The following is a 21,455-nucleotide window of genomic DNA, read 5'->3' as shown; positions in this document are numbered from 1 at the left end:
GCAAGCTGTGGGGTTTTGCTTGTTATTCCACTGTTATCTGTATGGATTTTTGCCTTGTTACATGGGAGAATATGAAAATATATTTGAACAAATTTAATTCTAGAGTTTCACTTAACCCATACCAAATTACCCTGAAATAGAAAACCACCTGTGCCATTTGGTCTTGTCATACAGTGTATGGGTTTTATGTGCAGCAATAGGTTGTGAGGGATTATTTCAGCAACAGACAATTTGAATTTTGTAGACTTAACAGGGGTAGTCATAAGATGCTGAACTGCCAAGCAGACATAGCCATAGTCACCATTCTAGCCCCAGATGTGCCCAGACCATCTTGAACCATTACCAGGTAAACAGCTGAGTCCTCTTACCTCTCAGACCTTATTTCAACCCAGTAAGACTGCAGAAGAAATAACTGGATTTGAATGAATCCAAGAAGTAGTTTACTAGTTGAGGAAGGGAAACAGAAATCCAGGTTCTGGAAACACATTGCAAGATCTCCAGCATATTGAGTGGGTGAAGGATTTCAGTCTACATGCTTTTGCAGGGCTACAGGCATGAATAATCTGTGGGAGGATAAGTAAATCTTATAGAAGTGAGAGATTAATATAATTGGAAGTAAACAAAAGAGGGCTGTGGATTTGTGCTTTGCCCCACCCACAATAAAAGCCTTTCATGACATAAGCGTGGCTAAGAGAAGTGCCATCTTAACTGCCTGATGGCATGTGAATCTGCTTTGGGACAGGTGGAACTCGATGTACCATGAGAGAACTGAACCTGTCATTTTTATTTATTGAGGGACTGTTTGCAGCAGGAGAGCACAGCTGTACGGGGCACGGGGCGACTTTCACAAAGCTGTGCCTCGTGCTGTCAGGCGAGGGGAGTTAATGAAGAGAGCCCTGATGGCAGGGAATAATGCACACAGTGTGCAGGGTGGGGCTGCTCACTGCATCCTGCCCTTCCTGGTGCTTGCAGAGCAGCCCTGCAGTAGTGCAGCCCTGCAGCAGTGCAGCCCTGCAGCAGTGCAGCCCTGCAGCAGTGCAGCTGTGTTCCAAGGGCTGCATCAAGGCTCTGGCAGCACTGCCAGCCTGGGTCCCCTCTGCTGGGCTCCCCACTGCTGGCACAGCGTGCCACAAGCTGAGCAGATCTTCCAGTTTTCCAGCTTTGTTATTTAAGTCTACAAACAAATGGTCCTTGATGCTTTCCGGTCTCCAGAGGGATCAAATGATCATTTTATTGGAAGGCCATCCCAACTGGGAGAGGATTTTTTCACCAAGCACATGGCATGGCCTCCTGCAACAGCAGCTGATGCCAGCTCAAGCTGCAGCCCCCAGCTACTGGACCTGAGGAGCTGAAGGGTCTCCCCTGTGAGCTGGGTGACTTTGATAGCCCAGGATCTTCAGCTCCTTGCTCATTTGGATGAAACAGGCTGAGCATGACCAGGTTTGCACTCCTGATGGAGGAAAAGCAGCCAAATGACTCCCAGTTTTTCTCCCCCTCTTTCACTTTCTCTTGGCCTGTGTAAGAGGAAAAGAGGGAGAGAAAAAAAGTCTTTGCTTTACCAATTTTTAGCTCATCTTTTCCTTGGTGAGATGAGTTCAGGTCGTTCCCAGCACAGTTCTCTTCCAAGGCAGCAGTTGGCAGAGGAAAGTTCCTGCTGCCAGATCCCCAGCTTGCCCAGGGAGCAGACAGGAAGATCTGAAGATAGAGAGAGGATTAAAAGTAGGGAGGTGAAGCAGAAGGGTTATAAAACTCTGGGGGGGGAAAAAAGAAAGTAGTGAAATAATGGAAAAACCCCAGAGTGGTACTGAGCAGAGGAGAAAAAACCCTGTACAATTACTGAAGAGGAATAGAGAAAAGCAGGAGAGATGAAGTATTAATGGCTAAAAAAAGTGCTCAAATCTCTTCCTTTTAATGATTACATGTCCTGTTTCTTTATGATGGTAAGTGATGATTCAGATTTAAAGGGAATATTAGATTGACTCATTACTATGATTCTTGGAAAATCTAGAATAAAAATTCATCCTTTTCTGAGCATTAGGTGGCTTCAAGTGAAAAGATGTTGCAATTCTAGAGAATGGTAATTAGATTTAATTATAACCTAACTGACCTTCTGTGGTGTTAAAATGTTGGCAGAACTTGTTTGTCTTGGCAAGCCATCCTCTCCTAGAAGCTGCTGTTCTTGTGTTTGGCTTGAAAGTTCATCGCCGTATGGATCTGCACATACGGATTTCTCCATCACCCATCAAAGGAATAGAGAGAGATCTGAAAAGACCTCACTAAAGGAATGTGAAACTACAAGATTCATATCAACTGAAGTTGAAATAATAGATAATATTATCTGGATGTGTGCTGTAAATTAGCTAAGCCTTGCAATACTCTTTATCGTGTATTAAAATTGGAAAAATAAGGTGCTGAAGTACAATTTTTTTTTAAATTATTTATGCCACACTGTTAGTATATGTCACTTTTCTTTATATAGGTCTTCTCTTTCTCATTGCCTAATTGGAATTCAGGCATGATTCAGAGAATGTCAGAGATTTCTTTAAAGCAAAAAGATGCTTCTAGAATTATACAAACCAAGGGCATGTTACAGAAACAGAAAAGTGAGAGACAGGCAGAATTTCCCATGGCGTGAGGAGATTGTCTGACTCTGCAGATCCCAAGGTGGTTTTTGCTGAGTGTGGTGGCAGCACTGCTGACAGCCCTGGACAACCCAGGGCAGTTGTTTATCTGCTGGGTTTGCAGAATGGAAACAGATCCTGGTCCTCAGTCAAACTTTATTACAAACAGTGCCAAGCCTGGGAGATTTTAAAGCTGAAATGTTGCTCTTCCTTTCACAGAATACAGAACTTCAAGGGGTGTTGCTGGAAGCATTTTTTTTTAATAGTTTGATATTTATAATGCATATGTCATATATTATATAAACATAGAAATAGCATGTAGAAAGTATATCAGGTTTTTACTCCTTCTGGAGTAGAGGCCATCTGGAGAAGTGAATCAAGAGGTAGATAAGTGTTCACTCAGAAGTTTCTGATTTTTGAAGGAACCAGGAGAAGCTGGTGCTGGGCTGTAAAGCAGGCAGCAGCATTTGAGATTTGTGGCCACACAGCTCAGATGATGCTGCCTCTTCAGGAAATCACAAACCCTTTCATCCAACCCCTCCTGGGGCAGGTGACTCCATGGGAGGAGATTCTGCACAAACACAACCATGCTCATTAATGTTGAAAACCAGTTACTAATTTTAAAGTACCTCAACTGGGCTTGTGTCACATTTAGTTTCCTTTGTTGATTCATGATGTTTTGAAGTTGTTTTACTTCTCACAGGTTACTTTTTTAGCCAGGGTCAGTGATGGCTTTTGGTACTTGATTCTGAATGAAAGTCTTTCTTGTTGCTGCTGGCCTACATTGGTATTAATTTCAAACTTGGCATTGGTGTTGGTACCTCACCATCAAGTGTAACCTTTGAGATATTAAGAGTAACTGATAAACTAGAAATCTAAACATGCACAGGTCTTTTTTTTCCCTTCCAGAGGCTGACTCCTTGGGTTGGATAGCAGCTAACATTAGCAGTTAATGGCATGTCTCCTTCCCCCACTCTCCAAAACCGAGATTGAGTTTCCTTCCTGAATGGAAGGTGCAGCCTATATCTAAACTCATCAGTTACCTTGAATTCCATAAAATATTGGAGAACTGCTCCAGTAACCAGTTACAAAAATAATATATGAACTTAAGAGAAACTGTTGTAATTACACTCAGCAGTGTTCCTCAATTCCCTTCAACAATTGTTGCTTTAAGGTGTCTTGAAAGAGCAGCATTTCCTCAAAGATTAGGGGAATACTTAAGGGGAATAGTTTTGCTTTAATAATCCCAGGGCTACTTTTTAAAGGTTCTGGGGAAAGCATTAACTATGGATGTATTTAATCTATTCCTACATGCTTTGAGTCATTTTGTCATATTCATTAGTTCCTTAAGAAGCTTCATGAATCCAGAGTCAGATACAGGATAAATTTGCATTTGGGGTTGTTCTGTTTCATATGAATTTGGGCAGGCACTTGCTGCTATCTGATTTCAAAGGCTTGCACTTTTCCTAATACTCTAGAGATCAGTGAATTTGTTTTAGCACTTCTCCAAGTTTCTATATTGCTTGGCTTTTAATTTCTACCAGGGCCTGACCTGCCTCTAAGTGGGACTCCTCTCCTTGACCTAAAACAGCGTGTCTGTAAAGCTGCAAGTTTTCAATTTGATGTTAATACTTGGGCAGATCTCCCTCATTTTACAGGCAGCCACTGTCTCTGCTCATGGCAAAGGAGTCTCAGCTTGCTGGGAGTGAGTTACCTTATCATTATCCTACACTCCCTTGTGTAACTTCAGTTGCACTGAGTGGCATCTGATGAAGCCACCTCAGTTTGTTTGCAGTTCCCTAGCAGCCCTGATATTACTCACAAGCTCTACAAAGCTCTCTGTTGCAATGCCCACACCTTTCCTATTTTTAGGGTGCTGGTATGCACCAGCAGTTATTCTGGTGGGGGTAGGTGGAGGGGGCCTATTCACTCCACAGATTTTGTGCTGCTTAGAGCTATTCTGCTATCATGCTCAAACATAATAAATTCTGCAGAAGACAAAGCTTGCTGCTAGGGTATATGAAGCAGGAAAATTGTTCTGCTGTGTTGGACCTCTTATTAAGCAAGGTTTTTTAAATGATAGTATTGCCCCACAGTTCCTATAGTATTTCTCCCACCCTGGTGTTTACATGCTGCTTGTGGCTGTGGTGGGTTCTCAGTCTCACTGCCCCTCCAGTGAAACAGCACATCTGTGATCCTTCCTCTCCTACTGCTCCTTCCAGTCCCTGGTGTGCTCTGCTGCTCTTCTTTGAACTCCTGTGCCTGTGATCCTTCTGCCACCTGGAAAGAAATGTGGTTTAACTGGAGCTGCTTTCCAGCAGTGTGCAGAGGGGGCTGAGGGTCTGGTTCCTCCCTGCTCCCTGTCACTCTGGCTTTGCTGGGCAACAGCATTGGATTCCTCTTTGAGCCACAGAATGCTGAGAGTTCACATTAAGTTTTCTGAACAATAAAATATTATTTTTTTCTCCCCTCAAGCTATTATTGAGTTTTGTGTTAATGACAGTGTTGGTGTGATATACCACTAGAGCTGTAATACATTTTTCAGGGTTTCTCATCCTGCTTCAGCCTGGCTGCAGCAAGTCAGATACTCCTGTTTCAGACGTGGCTTTATGATATCCATTTCCAGGTGTTAGTGTTCTCATTTTCATCTGATTATTCAAACTGTGCATTTAGGATTCTGTGACTGTCACATTACACTCAGTAACAGCACCATACAGCTTCTGCCTGTTTAATCAAGATGTCTGGTGGCAGCCAGAGTCGATGATTTTCATTCCCTGTGATAGAGCCATTGACTTCTGGATTTACTTTTCTGTATCTTGATGGCAAGTGATATGTAGATATGTGTTGGAGACATGCCAGTGTTTTTCTAACCCCCACATGACATCCACAGGATGTCAGATTGTGCAGAAATTGCTTTGAAATTGTTATTAACTTCTTGCTGGGTTAGCTGCTTTTTATGGTTCTAATACAATGATTTCTCTGCTTTGCAAGAAGCACATGAATATCTTACTCTTAATTTAGTGAGATAATGCAGATTACTGTTCCCTATCTATATCTCTGGTCTTTTTCCACTTATAAATAATACAGCTCTCGAGAGTGAGTGAGCCAGACTGTGTGTGAAGAGTGCACACCAAATAAAGGTCTTCCATTCAAATCCAGTTTTGCAATGCAGATGGTTGAAGAGATGCCTGCAGTGGCACTGAACAGAACACGGTGCTTGTGCAGGAATACTTGGGTCTGGAAGCTGAATAACCAGGTTAACACTCAGATGAGCCTGAATTAAGAACTTGTGGCTCTCTGCAGATGAGCTCAGGCATTGCATGGGGCTGATTTATAAGTGACACCACTTCCAGAGCCAGAGCAGGCACTGAGGCTTCTTGAGCTGCTGCTGAAGATAAACTTGTCAGTTCAAGGTAGTGCTGACAAATAGTATCATTTACTACACAAGTCTAAAAACAGCAACCAAAAGAAAGAACAACAACAAAAAAACCCTTTTAAGTGGCTCAGGGCCAATGCTAGCTATTTTTATCAAGAATTTCTGGGAAGAAAACAAACCTTAGCAATATATTCTGGGTATCTGTAATACTATTCTGGAAATGCTCCAGTTGGACAGAATTACTTTGTAAAATAATTTCAGTCTAATAATCTCTAGCAAGTCCTCTCCAGAGCTGTGGATTGAATTGTGAAGATCCTAGATACTTAAAATATTTTTGGATGCATTTTGCCATTTCCAGCTTGTTGGATAAGCAGGTCTGGTTTCTAGAGACAAAATAGGTGTTTGGGAGGTTCTGATATGTCAGAGTCTAAGACTTCTAAGTTATATTTGGAAGTTCTGAGATGTTGCAAGTATTTCTGTGGTATTTTCAACTCATTCAGAAGTTTTAGAAACATGGATGATTTCGTGATTTTCCAGCCAAATTAGTAAATGCTTATGATGCAACTCATTCATCTGAGCTTTGGAGGAGCTGCTGGACTAACACAACCTTCCCTGAACCAAACCTTCTATGGTTTAACTATTAATATTATCCCAGATAAAGAACTTTCTTAGGGAATGGGTTTGGAGTAGCTTTCTTACCCCTTTGGTAAGCACTAATGTATGGATAGAGTGGAGAAAGAAAAGGAAGCTCAGGTCTGTGGTAAATTTTCCTCAGAGTCAGTAATTGTTTCATCTTTCAGAATCTGCTCATTGTCTTATTTAGTTTATGCAGAGGAAAGAGATTTCTTTTCTAATTTCCATAACCATAAATGGTCACTAAATGTAACAAAAGAAGAAAAATGGAATAGGGGTCTCTAATCCTGCTTTATGGCTCTAAATAAAATTATTTGTCTTTCTAAATATTTGAATTAATTTTATGGAAGGTCACAAGTACACTTCTCAAAGCGTATTTCAGTAAAAGCTACAGTGATTTACTTTGGAACCTTCTGTCTCTTTGCACTTCTACCATTTTTTCAGTGTGAAACAAAGCTGTCAAAACATTTACTTGGGCATTTTGTTCAAACATTCTCTTATGGAAATAGTGTGTTTAATAATATCATTAATATGAATTCACAAATCCTTTCATCTGACATCTGTCATTTACAGGATCAACTGAAAAATACCTGACTGCTCAGACCCATCTTTAAAGAGATCTTTATATGTTTTTTTTAAAACATTCTGTCTCTGTCTTCTCCCCACCATAGTAATGATGATTTGCTTTTCCATACTACCTTTCCTGATAGAATATCACAACTGTGTTGTGATAAATAAAAGTATTTTGACACTGATTTATTTACTCTCGTTATGACAGCTTTTGAGAAAGTGTTATGTTACCCCATTTTTCAGGTGATAAATTAAACAGTGATGAAGTTTGTGACTCACCAAAGTCCCTGTACTGTCCAAAGGTCTGCTTTCAGAGAAGTGAGATGAGGGAAAGTCGACTTAATTTTCTTCTCATCTGAGCACAGGCTCTGTTTTCCTTGGCCTTGGTCCAATGCCTGCTCCACCAGACCTGCAGGATTTTTCTCAATTCCTTCTTTTGAAAGCCAAGTTTGCATGGATTTTGTTCTGTAGTGGCATCTCAAGGCAGTCCTGAAGGCCACTGGTGTCTGGTGGGCATGCAGGGTTAATGGATTAATATTCCAAATTGTCCCATAGCTGTCTTGGGAGAGGTGGCACGGTTGGGCTGTCCTTCCTGCTATTGCTGCAGGTGACCAGAGCAGCTTTATTCCACTCCACTGCTGCTGATAAAACCAGGAATAAAAATTCCCCAGTTTGCCATGTATGTATGCTGGCACTTAAGGTAATTTGTATGCCTGAGGAGGCTTCCAGTGCATTCTTGGTGAATTGGTTTTGGATTTTTTTCCAAAATTTAGTTTGCTTTTACTTCCTGATAATTTTATCAATAGGATGGTTAAAACTTCTAAAATTTTTCATATATATGTTGTCATGACTATAAGTTGTATTAGCAGTACATAACTGCTGGACTGTAAAGGCTTCCTCAGATGGGGAAAATTAGATTACATGTATTAAATCCACGGACACTCAGATAAAAATAGTTAAGGTTTCTTTGTCTGATTCTCTTTCCCGTAAAATAGCATCTTGATTTCCAAACCTGGTTAAGAAAATTTAATGTCTCCTTTTTTAATAACTCATTTCCAGTAAAATAAAATTTAGTATAAATGAATTTTCCTAACAGTTTATTAAATGTAGCTATTAGATATTTATCGCTGAGATGTGGCTTTCATCTTTCCATATTATTATACAAAAGAGATTGCATCTAATTGAATAATTAAGCAGCTTTAATATATTATTTCATCTGATATTACTTTCAGAAACCTTGTAAGATATATTAGAGAGATTCAGAAGTCTTTAATAACAGACCAGGACTGCTTCAGGACTGTATGCTGACAGTAAGGAGGCATCTTCACTCCTCACTCAAGTGCTCAAAACCTCACACAAGCACTTTGATCTTTTCCATTTGTCTTTGGGGAGAATTTGGTGCTGTTCAGGTCAAATAAAACCAGAATAATTAAAATAATCCATTTCACATATAAGTATTGCAACAAACTACCTCTTGATATTTTTTAACTAAAAGCAGATGGCAGGGGTTATTTACTTTATTTTGGGAATATTTCATTTGCAGGGAGGTTGCAGTGAAGGAGTTTGAGGCACAGTTTTTCTCTCAGCTTCTGAAGCCTGCGCTCCCCTGGCTCTCCAAACTCCCTGCCTCACTCCTGGCTCCAAGCCCAGGCATCCCATCCTTAACCCTCCTTCTGCCTTTGAGAAAAGGCATTTTGTGCTCACCCATCTTCATTCAGACTAGGTTCTTGGCATGGCAGAAACGCAAAAGGGAGTTTTTATGTTTTCTGTGTGTCATAAAATTCAGATCTGGGAGAATTAACACCGCCACTCACTTCCTCAAACACATTCAGACTATTCATCCAGTGCCCAAATTCTCGTAGTAGTGGTGAGGAGTTTCATAGCTCTAGGGAATCATTTAGACTAGTCAGCCAAAGCCAAAATTAAAATTTAAAACGCAGTTGGCAATGATTATTAATCAATTAGCTCTAGGGAGCTGTCAAGGCTTCCTAACCAGAGTTAGAATAACAAGAAATATTTTTGAAATAATAAAACTAGATCCTTAATAAAACTCGTCTCCTTTTTCACACATTTATTAATATGATGATGCCTAAAAAGGTATCAGTAATTACTTTTATATGAATGAAATTGAATTAGAATGAGAGCCATCTGCAGGAAGGAGTAATTGGCAGATCCATGATTTAAAATCTTAGTAGTGCAGCACATGTCACAGGGTATTAGAAGAGGGGAATCTTACACTGCCCTAAACACCTTGGTGTGACAGCAGATTTTATTATGCAGTGAGAGATAGCTGAATATCTCAGCTAAATAAAAAAAATGTGAGTGGGCTGTGAACTGCTGAACACTTTTAGGTTAGATCTTGATATTGTCCCTGTTTAGAGCTGTTCTGCAAGAAGAAGAGTAAATTATTCTGTAAGGGTACAGCTTGGGAGATTCAGATACCGTGGGGTTTGCAGCACTCTGTCTCCATCTGCCTCTGCCATGCTGCCTGGTGAATGCTGCAGTGGGATGTCCAGACTGGGATGTAAAAAGTTACAAGGATGGCTGATGTGTCTTTTTGTTTTGGTTTTTTTTTGAAGTTTCTATACATACTATTCTAGTTGGTCCAGAACAACCCCAAATGTGGTACTTCTCAGATGTGCTGTAAGAGCCTCTTGTGTGATGGGTTATTTGAAGAGGGCTACATTTTCTTGTAGCAAAAATAAACTTTGCCTAGCTAGCCAGCAATAAAAATACTTGGATTTCATTTAGAATAAAAAAACCCTTGAAAGTGTAATTGGTGCAACAGTTCATTGAGGGCTGGTATCCCAATTAATAAATAGCACTTCTTCAATACTGCCCTAAGAAAACTCAAGTGAAGGGGCACAGTAGGAATTTGACAATCCAGTATTTGACAGCTTGACAGATCTGTATCTACAGAATGTTGCCATCAGAACAAGCCAGCATGAGGAAGTCCCTGGATACCACAAGGGGAATTGATTTGAGGCCAGTTCTTTGTCAGGGTTGTCAGGCAAGGAGAAGACACTGTTGGTGTCTGTTCACAGATGCTGCTGGCACCCTGCCTGGCCATCTCTGAGACTGCTGGGCTGGGTTTTACCCCTCAGGTTCACTGAGACCATGGTCCACCCTCTGAGCAGCTCCTGTTCCTCAAAGACAGGGGGAAACCCCACTGGGAAATGTGCAGGAAGAGGATTTGAATCTTGTGGGGAGGAGAGGCCAGCTGGGCTCCCTGCAACTGGGACTAGATCTGCTGGATCTGAGCCAGAAAGGAAAAACATGCCTGGTTCTGGGATGTGGTGCAGGGCAGCATCTCCTCAGCAGAACGAGAGTGTTGCTTTTCCTTGTTCAGTGAAATGCTGCTCTGGACTTGGGAACTACAGAAGAGCTGTGCAAATCCCTTAGGCTTCTGCAAAGAGAAAAACCACACAGAAACACCCAACCTGACAAATTGAAGACATCTGGGTCCAGAAGGGCAGCCCATTTTCAGCAGTGCTGCTGATCAGCAGCCTGGGTTAGGCACCTTCCCAGGGTGCCAGCATCACTTTGCAGCCTCAGGGCTTCCTGAAGAATCCCGTGCAGAACTGAGGAACACAAACCTTCAGCTCAGTGGAACGAGCAATAAATTGGTTCTTGGGTGTCCTGGCTGGTTCAAAGCAAAACCAATCAGCTGACAACTTCAGCACCCAAATCCTCCTCCAAGTGGCCATTTCTTCATCCCTCCTTCAAAACCTTCACAGATAAAGTTTCACATGAAGTTTGTTTCTCTTCCAGCATTATGTTTAGCATTTCTGTATGGAAAACCATGATGCTTTCATACATTCCTTGTGTTTTATTAATAAAACACAAAAGTTTGGATGTATTTTTTTTGGTGATGGTGTACTTTTTTGTTTTATTGTTTGAACCTTTAAAGTTTTAGAAACTGATTTAAAATTTAAAAAGCAATGAAAATTAGCTCCTTGGCTTGAATCTGTGCCTTTGCAGGAGTGTTCTGTACCACAGTTGGACATTTTTTGGTGTAACTGTAAGAGGGAAGAGAATTGACCATATTTGTTTTTTCTGGGTCTGGTAGCATATTGCTCATCTGATCTTCAGAAAGCATTTATATAAATGGACTTTTGCCAACTTTTGAAAAGGATTTTACATGCAGCTGGCTTCTTACATGATTTTCATAGAGAGTGTGGGGCCCTCTTTATCTCCTCATACCCCCCAGGATGTTCTTCATGGGAGGGAGGCATAACAGTTGTTTTCATTTTCCCTTTTCTTTATTTCTGGTTCAGGCATCAGTGTGACCAGAATTAAGTGCAAGAAAAGATGGACATCTGGAGAGGAGATGGGTCTTTGGGATAGCACTTGGTTGTGTATTCCTTGCAGGAGCAGAACAGATTGGCTGTGAAGGGCTCCAATTCTATTTTTTATTCTTCTTCTGTGATAAACTCCTGCTTTGTGTTCTGTTTATGAATGTATGTAAAATAAAAAACACATTTAGCTTAGAAATACAGTAGTAGTAGCTGTGGGCTTTCAAGCCTGACCTTTTTGTTATTACTGAAAACAGCAGCAAGTTCTCAGCATGTTATTACTGGTATATATGTTTTTTTCAAATCAAAATGCACTTTTGCTGCAGGTGGGCTAATGTGGATACCAGCAACTAAATAACTGTATCAAGAAAATAATTTTTAAAGAAATTGCAAAGTTTTTTTCCCCCTGGTTTGATGCTGTTGGCATTTGCAGGTGGGTTGGTGCCTATGAGAAGCTGAATCACAGCGAGGCACCCCATGTGTGTTGTACCAGATGTAAGAGACAGGAGCTCTCCTCACGACCTGCTGCATGGTTTTGAGGCATTGTTACAATTTTCTGGGTCAGCTTTTCTTCCCACCAATCATCTGTCTCATCTGTTTATACTTGAAGCTCTTCAAGGGAACGTCTCATGTTGCGTTTGAACAGAGCCTGTGGTGGGGGAGGAAGAGGATTTCTAGCTTGGCTGAAGCTGCAGGATGCAAACATAATATAAAACCTTACAAATAATGGCAAGTGATAAAAGTACATTGAATAAAAAAATAAGCTGTGCTAAACATTTTATGTAGATCTAATCAAACTTGGCTTTATGGCACAAAGGCCCCTTCCTTTCACTTTATAAATACTTTCTAAGAAAATCCTGTGACCTGTTTGCTGCACAGATACAATCAGATACAATCTGTCATAATACTGGACATCAGGACAAAAATGGGACACTTAAAAGCACATTTATTTTTTCCTGCATGTGTGATTCCTAAGTTAGAAAAAAGCTTCCTCCTCTTGCCTTTTCACAAGTCTATAGTCATTATCCTGTGTCTAAACCAGATGGAAGAATATATTAAAAAATGTTTTTAAACCACAGATTGAAAAATGGTGCCAGGATTTTCAACCAAAAATGTGGCAGTGATTCTAAAATCTGTTGACAATTTTAGAAAGTTTTCTTTTTGCAAACGAGCTCCATTAGTGTCTTTTCTTTCTTCCAGGAAAATAAGAAAAAACCTTTATCCGAGTCATAATTTAGTTAGATTCCAAACTGGATTTGAGAATATCAGCATAAATATATTATATTTCTCCAGGGATTGGAGCTGGGACATAAACAGACTCATCCATAACATGAGAAAAACACAGTTAAAGGCTAGAGTTGTCTCTTATGCCTGATATTGGGTCTTACCAGTGATTTGTGCTTTCAGGATTTTAACTACAGCCTTTCCAGTCCAGTCTTAGAAAATCTATTTAGAATTTAAATTTTGGCTATTCTTTCCAAATGAGGGCATTCAGCATCACACACACTTGAATTGAGATTTCTTCTTACATTTGAGCAGTGAAGCTCACCATGAGGCAGCCTTCTGGGTATGCAGTTTTTTGTGGAACACCAGACATTCAAAAAACATCTTTGTAAAAGTAAATCCATTTTAAATACCCCTGAGAGAAATAGAAGAAACTCTGCATACCCCCAATAAAAATAAACACTTTTACATTTCCCTTTAAATAACTGTATGTGTTATAACTGGAGAAAAAATTATTCCTACTTCACTATATGCACTATAAGGGCATATGTTAAACTTCCATCCACATCCATATATTTTTTATATATCCATATAAAACCTCCATCCATAAAATGGCTCTTCTCCCACAAGAATGAGCTTATGCCAAAGTTTTGCTCCCTCCTTGCTGCTTCCAAGGGTTCCAGGGAGCCTCTTTGAGGTGCAGCATTCCCTGCTCACCTGTTGGCCATATGTGCAGTGGGCTCACTTCTGGACTGACCTGATAACAGCGTTCAGAGTTTCCAAATTTGGGCCTTATAAGGGTAGTGAGTTGCCTTAACCACCAGTGCATGGGGTTTTTAAGAGGCTGCTATTGTATGCATTGCACTGTGAAATATTCCAGCAGATCCCTTGAGTGCCAAGTGTTTCAGCAAGGCTTTAAATACCTTTAAGGGAATTTTTTTGGAGCATGGTTGTTCTTTATTGAGGAAACACCTGTTATCCACATTTTATGGGTATGGTGGTGAGCTCAGAAATGATGCTGTTTGCAGGGAGTTTGGGGAATAAAGGGCCTAACTTGATTCCTGCAAGCCTTAATCGTGTGCCATAACTCCTGTTCAGCCTTCCCTGGGGGGTTTGTGGAAGGAGACAGGTGATCCTTAAGGACAGGTTGCAGAGTGGTGAATAACTGGTATATCAAAATGGAAAAGTACCCAGATGGATGAGGTGGGAAGAATGTGACCATTTCTATGTAGTGTTGTAGAATGCTGCTTTTAATGTTTTCCATAGATCTTTTCAGTGGAGCCCTGACATTTTGTGCAATGGGCCAGACCTGTGGCTCTGTCCCTCCTCTGAGGGAAGCTTGGGAATGTCAGACATGGGATAAATCACAGGAGAGCTGCAGGAAGCTGTGCTCTGAGCTGGTCCTCAGGGCTGGAGAAAACTTTCAAGTTAATTGCCTGATGCTAAACCTGGGCTGTATGCTGGAGAATTCCAAATTTGGTGGCAATCTGCTTTTCCTTGGATAGATACCGGGGCTGGAAGGTGTATCCAGAGTGGGCTGCACTGCCAGGGCACTCGTCTGGAGCAGTGGATGTAGGTGAGGTGTCCTTGCATGTGGCACACAGCAGTGTCTCGTGTGCTCTGGAAGGTGTCAGCAGTCACATCCCTGCCTGTCTTTCTGTTTCTTGAGACTTGTCTCCTACCCAATAATTTTTTCAAGTTGGATCAGTAAAATGGTTGATTCTCCGCACTGAGCTTTTCTGTACTCAGTGATTATTTGCCAGTTGTGACAGCTCTGTAGAGTTCTGTCCTGGCCAGTAGTCTCAGCAGATGCATTGTGTTGACTTCCTGAATCCAATTTGTAACAATAATGTTTTTCTCATACTGTGTTTCTGGAACTAATTTGCCTGCTTTCCCTTCCCCATCTCCTTCTCCCAGGACACCCCAGCGAGAGCTCTGCCCTGCGTGCTCCCGGTCGCCTTCTGTTCGCCTGCTTCCACTGCCTGAACTCCCATCTTTTGGGAACAGATTTATGGGAGATGACTGGAGACACTAAAAGTCATTTATGAGATAGACTAGTGAGAATCTTGGGTGTCTTTTCTGTATGAGACTCTCCTGCTAAAAAACAAAACCCCAAATATAAAATTTCCTAAGTTGCTTGATTTATTTGATTCATTTCCTCCGTCTGTTCAATTTCAAAGTCATTTAGGAAGATCATTTGCACAAATATTTAAGTTCTCTTTAACTAAAGTCAACCAATGTATTTTTTTAATGAGGTGGAGCTCATGAGAAAGATTCAAACATTAGCTGTGTAAAGAAGGCAATTAGAGTTTGTACTATATATTGAAAATTAGCCTAAGGCATACTGGAAAAATACATGTTTTACACATGTATATTATTCATCCAATTCCATAGTTTGTACTAGATCCTGACACAGATATTTCCAGAAGCTACCAAATGAATTCAAACTATGAAAAAGAAGGCAACTGTCTATAAAAAGAGGAGGTTTAACTGTAATGGAGTTGGTTTTGCTCTGTGTGTTTGATCACTCAAAGGAAAAGCCTTTTTGCCTGCTGTAGTATGTCAAGGAAGCTTATCTGCATGTAAACAGCAAAATGAAACCTCTCTTGTGTTGTGTTCAACTTCTCTGGTTTAGAAGTTGAGCATTTCTAAAAATACACTAATGATGTCACCCTGATAACAGGAGATACTCTGTCATGGGGTGATACTTTTCCATAGATTTTAAAGCTGTCACAGGAGGAGGAAAATCTTGTCATAATCATAGGAATCAGTGGAAAGGTTTTATTAAAATAACTGTTGTGTTATCTGCATTAAAGGTTGTGCACTCATTATCAGGAGTGTTTTGCCCACAGTTTGGGAGGAATTCGGGTCAAGAGGAGAGGAACATTTTTCTGAAGAAGAAGAAGCAGGTGTTGTTGATCCAACCATGGTTGGAGTATCAGTTAAAAGCTTTGGAGTATTTTCTGAAAATAGGAGTACACCTATAGCTATTAAGGAAAATACTATTTTTTCTTGTAATTATTTAGTGTTCAATCCTAGTAGGACAGACCACAAAACAAAAGAAATGGCTTGTGAGGCTCTGATGCTATAATGGACATAAATGTACTTTCTGCTGTTGATTATGCTGAACTATTTGTTGTTTATATTAATTATTGTGGTGTATATAGAGCAGAACCTTTCAGGAAGATAAATTAAAACTTTTGTTTGTTTCTGCAAGAGAATTCAGAGGAGTGAAAGTCCATATGGAGTCTTGGATGCAAGACTACAACTCTCCTTAACATGTAGAAGAGAGCATATGGTTTTGGTAATAGGTTAATAAGAGCAATTAACCTTATGGTGCACTCATTTGTTGGTCTCAGTTGTTTATAAACTAGGTAATAAAGATATTTTAACATCCTATAGTTTTATAGGAGATTAAGTAAAATCAGGCTGTATTTTTCAAGTTTTAATGCCAACAGTACTCAGGTGATACTGTGATAGAAACATAAAATCAGCAGAGTAGAAGATTCAGAGTACTCCGTGGTGTGTCCAAGCAATGGATATCATCACAAATGTTGAAATACATAGCAGAGTTTAGAGAAATACAAACATATGTTAAAGGCTTTCATTAGCAGAGGAACTGTTTTCCTGGGATGCAGCCACAGGTTTGTCACTCAGCTTGTTCTTGTGACCTTGCAAAGGCTGTAATGCGAATTGTTTCCAGGCTTTATTTACACAAAAAAGCATTTTAAACTTACCTTCTTCTTCTTGAGGATGAGCTTCATAAAAGAACAGGTTAAAAAGTCAACAAGCACTGGCATTGCTTTATTTTGTTTGTTCTGAAGGACTTCCTGCAGAATTCCCAATGTCTCTGTTGGGAGCTGCTGTGTTTGCCTGGCAAACAGAATAAGTGGGTACAGATGAGCCAGTTGTTCTTGGCCCCACAAACTGCACCCACAAGAAAAACCATTTTTACTTTATTCTCTCTTGGCTCCTCACACTTCAGGTGGAGTCATTTGTTGTCCAGTTGGGAACCTTGCTGCAAAGACAAGTGAGACCAAGGGTTGTGTGACTTTGTTTTGTGAGTGCTTTGGGCTCTAGGCTGGTGGTGATGGGAGAGGGGATGGTTTCACCATAATAATAGTTTTTTATTTTGTTCTATACCTTGTATCAGCTTTTTGGCCTTCTGCTTTTGTGCAATATTTGTTTTGCACGCTTCTGCCTACTTATTTGGCTACTAAAAGAAGCCTCTAAATCAGCTGATCTGTAGATTTAGCTCAAACAGGTAAAGGATATATTGTGGTTATTGGTTTTGTCTGTCCTTTCTGATTTACTGTTAATTGTCTGATTTTTACCTTACATTTTGGTTATAAGCTATTTTAATATATTTAGCTGATGATAACCCAATGAGCAGTGATTCTTTTTCTTTATCCTGAATTTGAACATCAAGACAATAATTTCTTTCTTTAGGTTTTTTTCAGAGGCTTCCATTTAACCTTTCTATACAAATTTGTGGTCTCATTTCTTTCTCTTTCATTGAATTGACTGAACAATATATTTGCTGGTGCAGCATTCACCAAAGATGAGGACTCTTTTGCTTTATTAGACTTGACAGTGTTTAAACAATACTAATTCTCATACCCAGCTGGGTTTTCAACTTATTTCTGTGCTCTCTGTTGCTGTGTAAAGCAAGCTGGAACATTAATGGCATCTTGCATGCTACCCTCTGGAGACCTACTTTTCTTTAGAGATAAATCAAATAAATGTGAAAGTTTCTGGGTTTCCTCCTTATATTTTTCTTCCTTTCTTTTCAAATGATACTTTAATGTACTGTCAGATTTTTTACATGTTACAATGCTAATTTTCAAGCACATAATTTTAAAAAGTAGTCTTCATGTTATAGCTAGAATTACTGGTTTGCTCATTTTTTATAGAAAAAAATGCCTTTACTAAACCAAAATATACCAGCTTTAAAAACATGTTCACGATGCACATGAATGTGCTATTTTAACCCAGCTAAAATTTTGTATATTAAAAATGTGTTTGCTGTAGAGTCAACAAACATTTGCAGATTCTAATAATTTGTTCAGCCTCTCACTTTTAACAATATTGAGTATTTTTCATGAGGGAGAGAGAGATAAACCCCCCATTTTTCTAGCTTTTAAATATAAATATTTAGGTCATGCATTTAGACAAGCCCAAGCCTTGAATTGTTTGCTCCTGAAGGGTGAATTTTGTCTGTTCTAGAACAGCCATCTGTGATGGGCTGCAGCCATTGCTGAGGTGACCATTGGAGCACAAGTCTCCTTCCAGTCCTTCAGAGGCTGCTTAATTTCATGTAAATTTCAGTTAATTGTGAAATTGCAACTTTCTGAAATCCAAACTTGATTCTTGTCCCCTGCACCTCCCCAAATACTCAGTCCTGCAGCAGGAGTAAGAATTTGGGGTGTTCAGTTGTCAAATGAGAGCAATGACCAATCATAAAGGACTGGCCAAAGCTGGGGGGATTTGATATTTGACTTCAAGTAATCCATGCTTTCTGAAGAAAATTTATAACCTTCTTGGCTATAATATCTCCTGTAATTTTTTTGCCCAGAAGCCAGGTGGCCTTTCACAAAATGTGTGCAGTATCTGTGTCCCACAGTGCCGTGACACTCTGCACTGTGCAAAGTCACTTGGAAGCAGTGTAGGGAAGATTTTCTAAATAAATAATGTTTTGCTATCACAGTATTCTGTTTAAGCAATATTTTTTCTCCTCATTTTCTACAGCTGGTCTAAAAACCCAGAAAAATGGAAGTTTCAAAAGACAAGACAGACGTGGCTTCTCCTGCACATGTATGATAAAGAGAAGGTTTGTATTCATGATGCTTTTTCTCAGAACAAATATGATACAGTCTTATACATTACTTATAGTTATTCCTTATTAACCAGAATGTCCTAGAACTAGCCATGCACTTGTCTCATAATTTTTTTGATAATTTACAGACTACTTTGTTTTTAACCAAGATGCTGAAGCATTTTAATTGCTTTTTATAATCTTTTTATTTTGTTGGTGATCATTGTCCTTTGCATGCTGGATTTTTATACTCGATGTATAGCAAGCATAAAGAGAGCAGATTCATGATTTATTTAAATCTGGAGTTTGCTGAGAATTTGAGTCATATCCTTAATTTGAATTTCCTAATGCAGAACCCAATACTGCAAACCACAGCTCTCATATTGTTTCAGATATCTGGCTCCATAGATGTACAGCCATATTGCCAAGATGTTAAAATAGCTCTCTCATTTAAATATAAGTGAAACCTGATGTTGATTGTGAAAAACATAAAGTATAACCAGAAGCCAGGCTTGAATCCATACTGAAATCTATTCATTTCATAACTTAAAAAACAACATAAATTGAATTTCCAATAAGTATCTGACCATCATGGTATCAAATGAGAGTGTCAGGTCATTAATTTTGTTGTGCAATAGAACAAACCTCTGCCCATTTGCACAGTGCTTCACTTATTGGTTCATTTTGTTGACATTCAGTCAGCTTTTGCTGATTTTTTTGTGTGCACTTGAACATTTACTCATACCAATAGTCCTGACCCAAATTAGTCAGCAGCTCTTAAGCCAGTCACCTGACATTGGGTGCTACCTTTTTAGACAGCCAGATAATTAACAACAGAGGTTCATGAGGGCAAAAATGTTCACATGGTGTAAATATTTTAAAAAGATGGGTTGGAGAATACAAATTTGATTTTGGTTTCTGGGTTGTTTGCCTTCTGTTTTTTAAATTTCTCCTTTAAAAGTCTTTATCAACCTTTCAAAATCAATGTATGCTCTTCAAAGCTACCTAGAAATTGTTTGGCAGGCAGAGGGGTGTTTTTGCTTTTTTTACCTGTTTACTTTGGGGTTTGTGTAGAAATATACTGGGACACAATGAACTGTAAGTAGCATTTGTTTTATGTATCAAAACACAGTTTAACTCCTTATTTCTCAACACTGAAATGAAACATACTTTTTCTTAAAATTCTGATGGAAGTGCTCTGATTTATTGAAATTCACATATTTTGTAGTTTAATAATCAGAGGAGCATTGAATATGAGCTTCAGAAATGATTAACATCTGCATCCAGATTCAGTGAAGTTAGTAGAACTGCTCAAGTGCTTATAATTAAGCATGTGATGAAGTCTCTTTCTTCATCAGGACCATAGGGAGGGCACACCCAGCTCCTTTTGAATATTTTTTTTATACCCAAATTCAACTTCCTGTCCATTACAGAATAAAATCTGTTGGTAATCCAAGCATGACTAACATGCAAAAGGAGACATAAGTTTCTTTCCTTCCTGAGCCACATCTTTGATCTCATGGTGTCACTTGGATGCCTACTAGAGCCATGCAAAGGCCTGAATCAAGTTTCCTGTGCTGATAGGCCTCTTTCTGTAAGAAATAAGTTGAGGTTTTGAAATTGTTTGCTAGATAAATGGTTTTTTAAGCTCCTTTAAAACCCATCTGGTGGCTGGCTAACAGCTTCCAAGCCAGGCCTGTGTACCTATGGTGTGTATACTTCTCCAGCACCCAGGATAAAATAAACACTAGGTCATTTGTTAGTTCTTTCTCATCTGGCACAGCATTTTTAGGAAGTTATTAGATCAGTTTTCAGCTTCTGGACTTCAGGGCATGGCAGGGTGGCTGAAGCTTCCTTGGAAGGTGACCCAAAATGCAGCCTGGCAGCAATGAGCTGAGCTCTCTGCTGGTGTCTGTGTTTGCTTTGCAAAATACGTGTGTGTTTGAGGTCTCCAGGTCTGAAAATACAGAATTGCAGAGGATAATTTAACAGTGATAGCTGTTCTTTTCCTGGTACTCTTTCATAGGGTTTCCTTCCTTTTCCCAAAGACAGGAATTACTTCACTTGGGATTATTTCCATGTTAATCAGTTCCAGTGCATATTTGGAAGTTAGGACAGAGGCAAGATTGGTGTGTGAGAGAGAAAAAGAAACAAGAAAAAGGTCAAAACAGTTTAACAAAAGAATAATAACAAAATCCCATAAGTCTGGCTTTGACTTCCAGAGCCATGCTGGGAGATCTTGATCTCCAATTTCAAACCAGCCTTGAACTGACCTTGGAACAAGGATTGTGTTCCACCTTGGAATACCTTGCCAAGACCCGTGAAATTACCACTTTTGTACTACTGTATTTGGAGAATTAAATTTTGGATTTCATTAACTTTCATTGTGTGTTGCAGTCCTTGCTATGGCTCTACTGTCCGTGTAAGTCAGGAGGAAATACGATCTTACCTTGCCCACGGGGTGCTGTGTTGTGAGCTCCTGATGAAATAAACCTCAGAGCTGTGTTATGTTAAAGGAAAATATCAGACTTTTTGAACACTTGAGCACCCTTAGGGCCAAATGCTAAATGTTTTCTTGCCTTCAGGCAGCCTCATGTTAAGTCTGCACACTTAGGATTTCTAAATTTAGAGCAGGCTTTCAATTGCTCCCTCAAGCATTTTGCTTAAATGACATAATAATAACTGTGCCTCCACAGGTATGCCTGTGCCATGAGCTCTGAAAACAAGAGTTGTAAATGACAGAGATAATTTGGCCAAGGTTTGAAATGTGGAAATGTTGCTGACTTGAAAAGCTCAGTGTACTGAGTATCTACATTAAAGGAACACTGTCACACTGGAATTGTTTGTGTCTAAATGGGTTCATCTGTTATTAGTACCAGCTTACTGTGGTGAAAACTTTTAAAAATACAGATATTTTTCAC

General features: G+C 39.6%; 1 protein-coding gene and 1 long non-coding RNA gene across 2 annotated transcripts in view; one reads left to right on the top strand and one right to left on the bottom strand.

Moving 5' to 3' along the window:
* C14H7orf50 (chromosome 14 C7orf50 homolog) overlaps positions 1-21,455 on the top strand; it is a 123,636-nt gene that overhangs the window by 96,187 nt on the left and 5,994 nt on the right. Inside the window, exon 4 of the mRNA XM_015642598.3 lies at positions 18,468-18,549. Coding sequence (XP_015498084.1) covers positions 18,468-18,549 — 82 coding nt within the window. The remainder of the gene's footprint in view (positions 1-18,467; positions 18,550-21,455) is intronic.
* LOC117245140 overlaps positions 19,717-21,455 on the bottom strand; it is a 4,899-nt gene continuing 3,160 nt past the window's right edge. Inside the window, exon 2 of the long non-coding RNA XR_004499417.1 lies at positions 19,717-20,491. This is a non-coding gene — a long non-coding RNA (uncharacterized LOC117245140). The remainder of the gene's footprint in view (positions 20,492-21,455) is intronic.

Source organism: Parus major, chromosome 14 (genome assembly GCF_001522545.3).
Source record: "Parus major isolate Abel chromosome 14, Parus_major1.1, whole genome shotgun sequence".
In the NCBI taxonomy this organism is placed as follows: domain Eukaryota; kingdom Metazoa; phylum Chordata; class Aves; order Passeriformes; family Paridae; genus Parus; species Parus major.
This window is presented reverse-complemented; position numbering and strand designations above follow the sequence as displayed.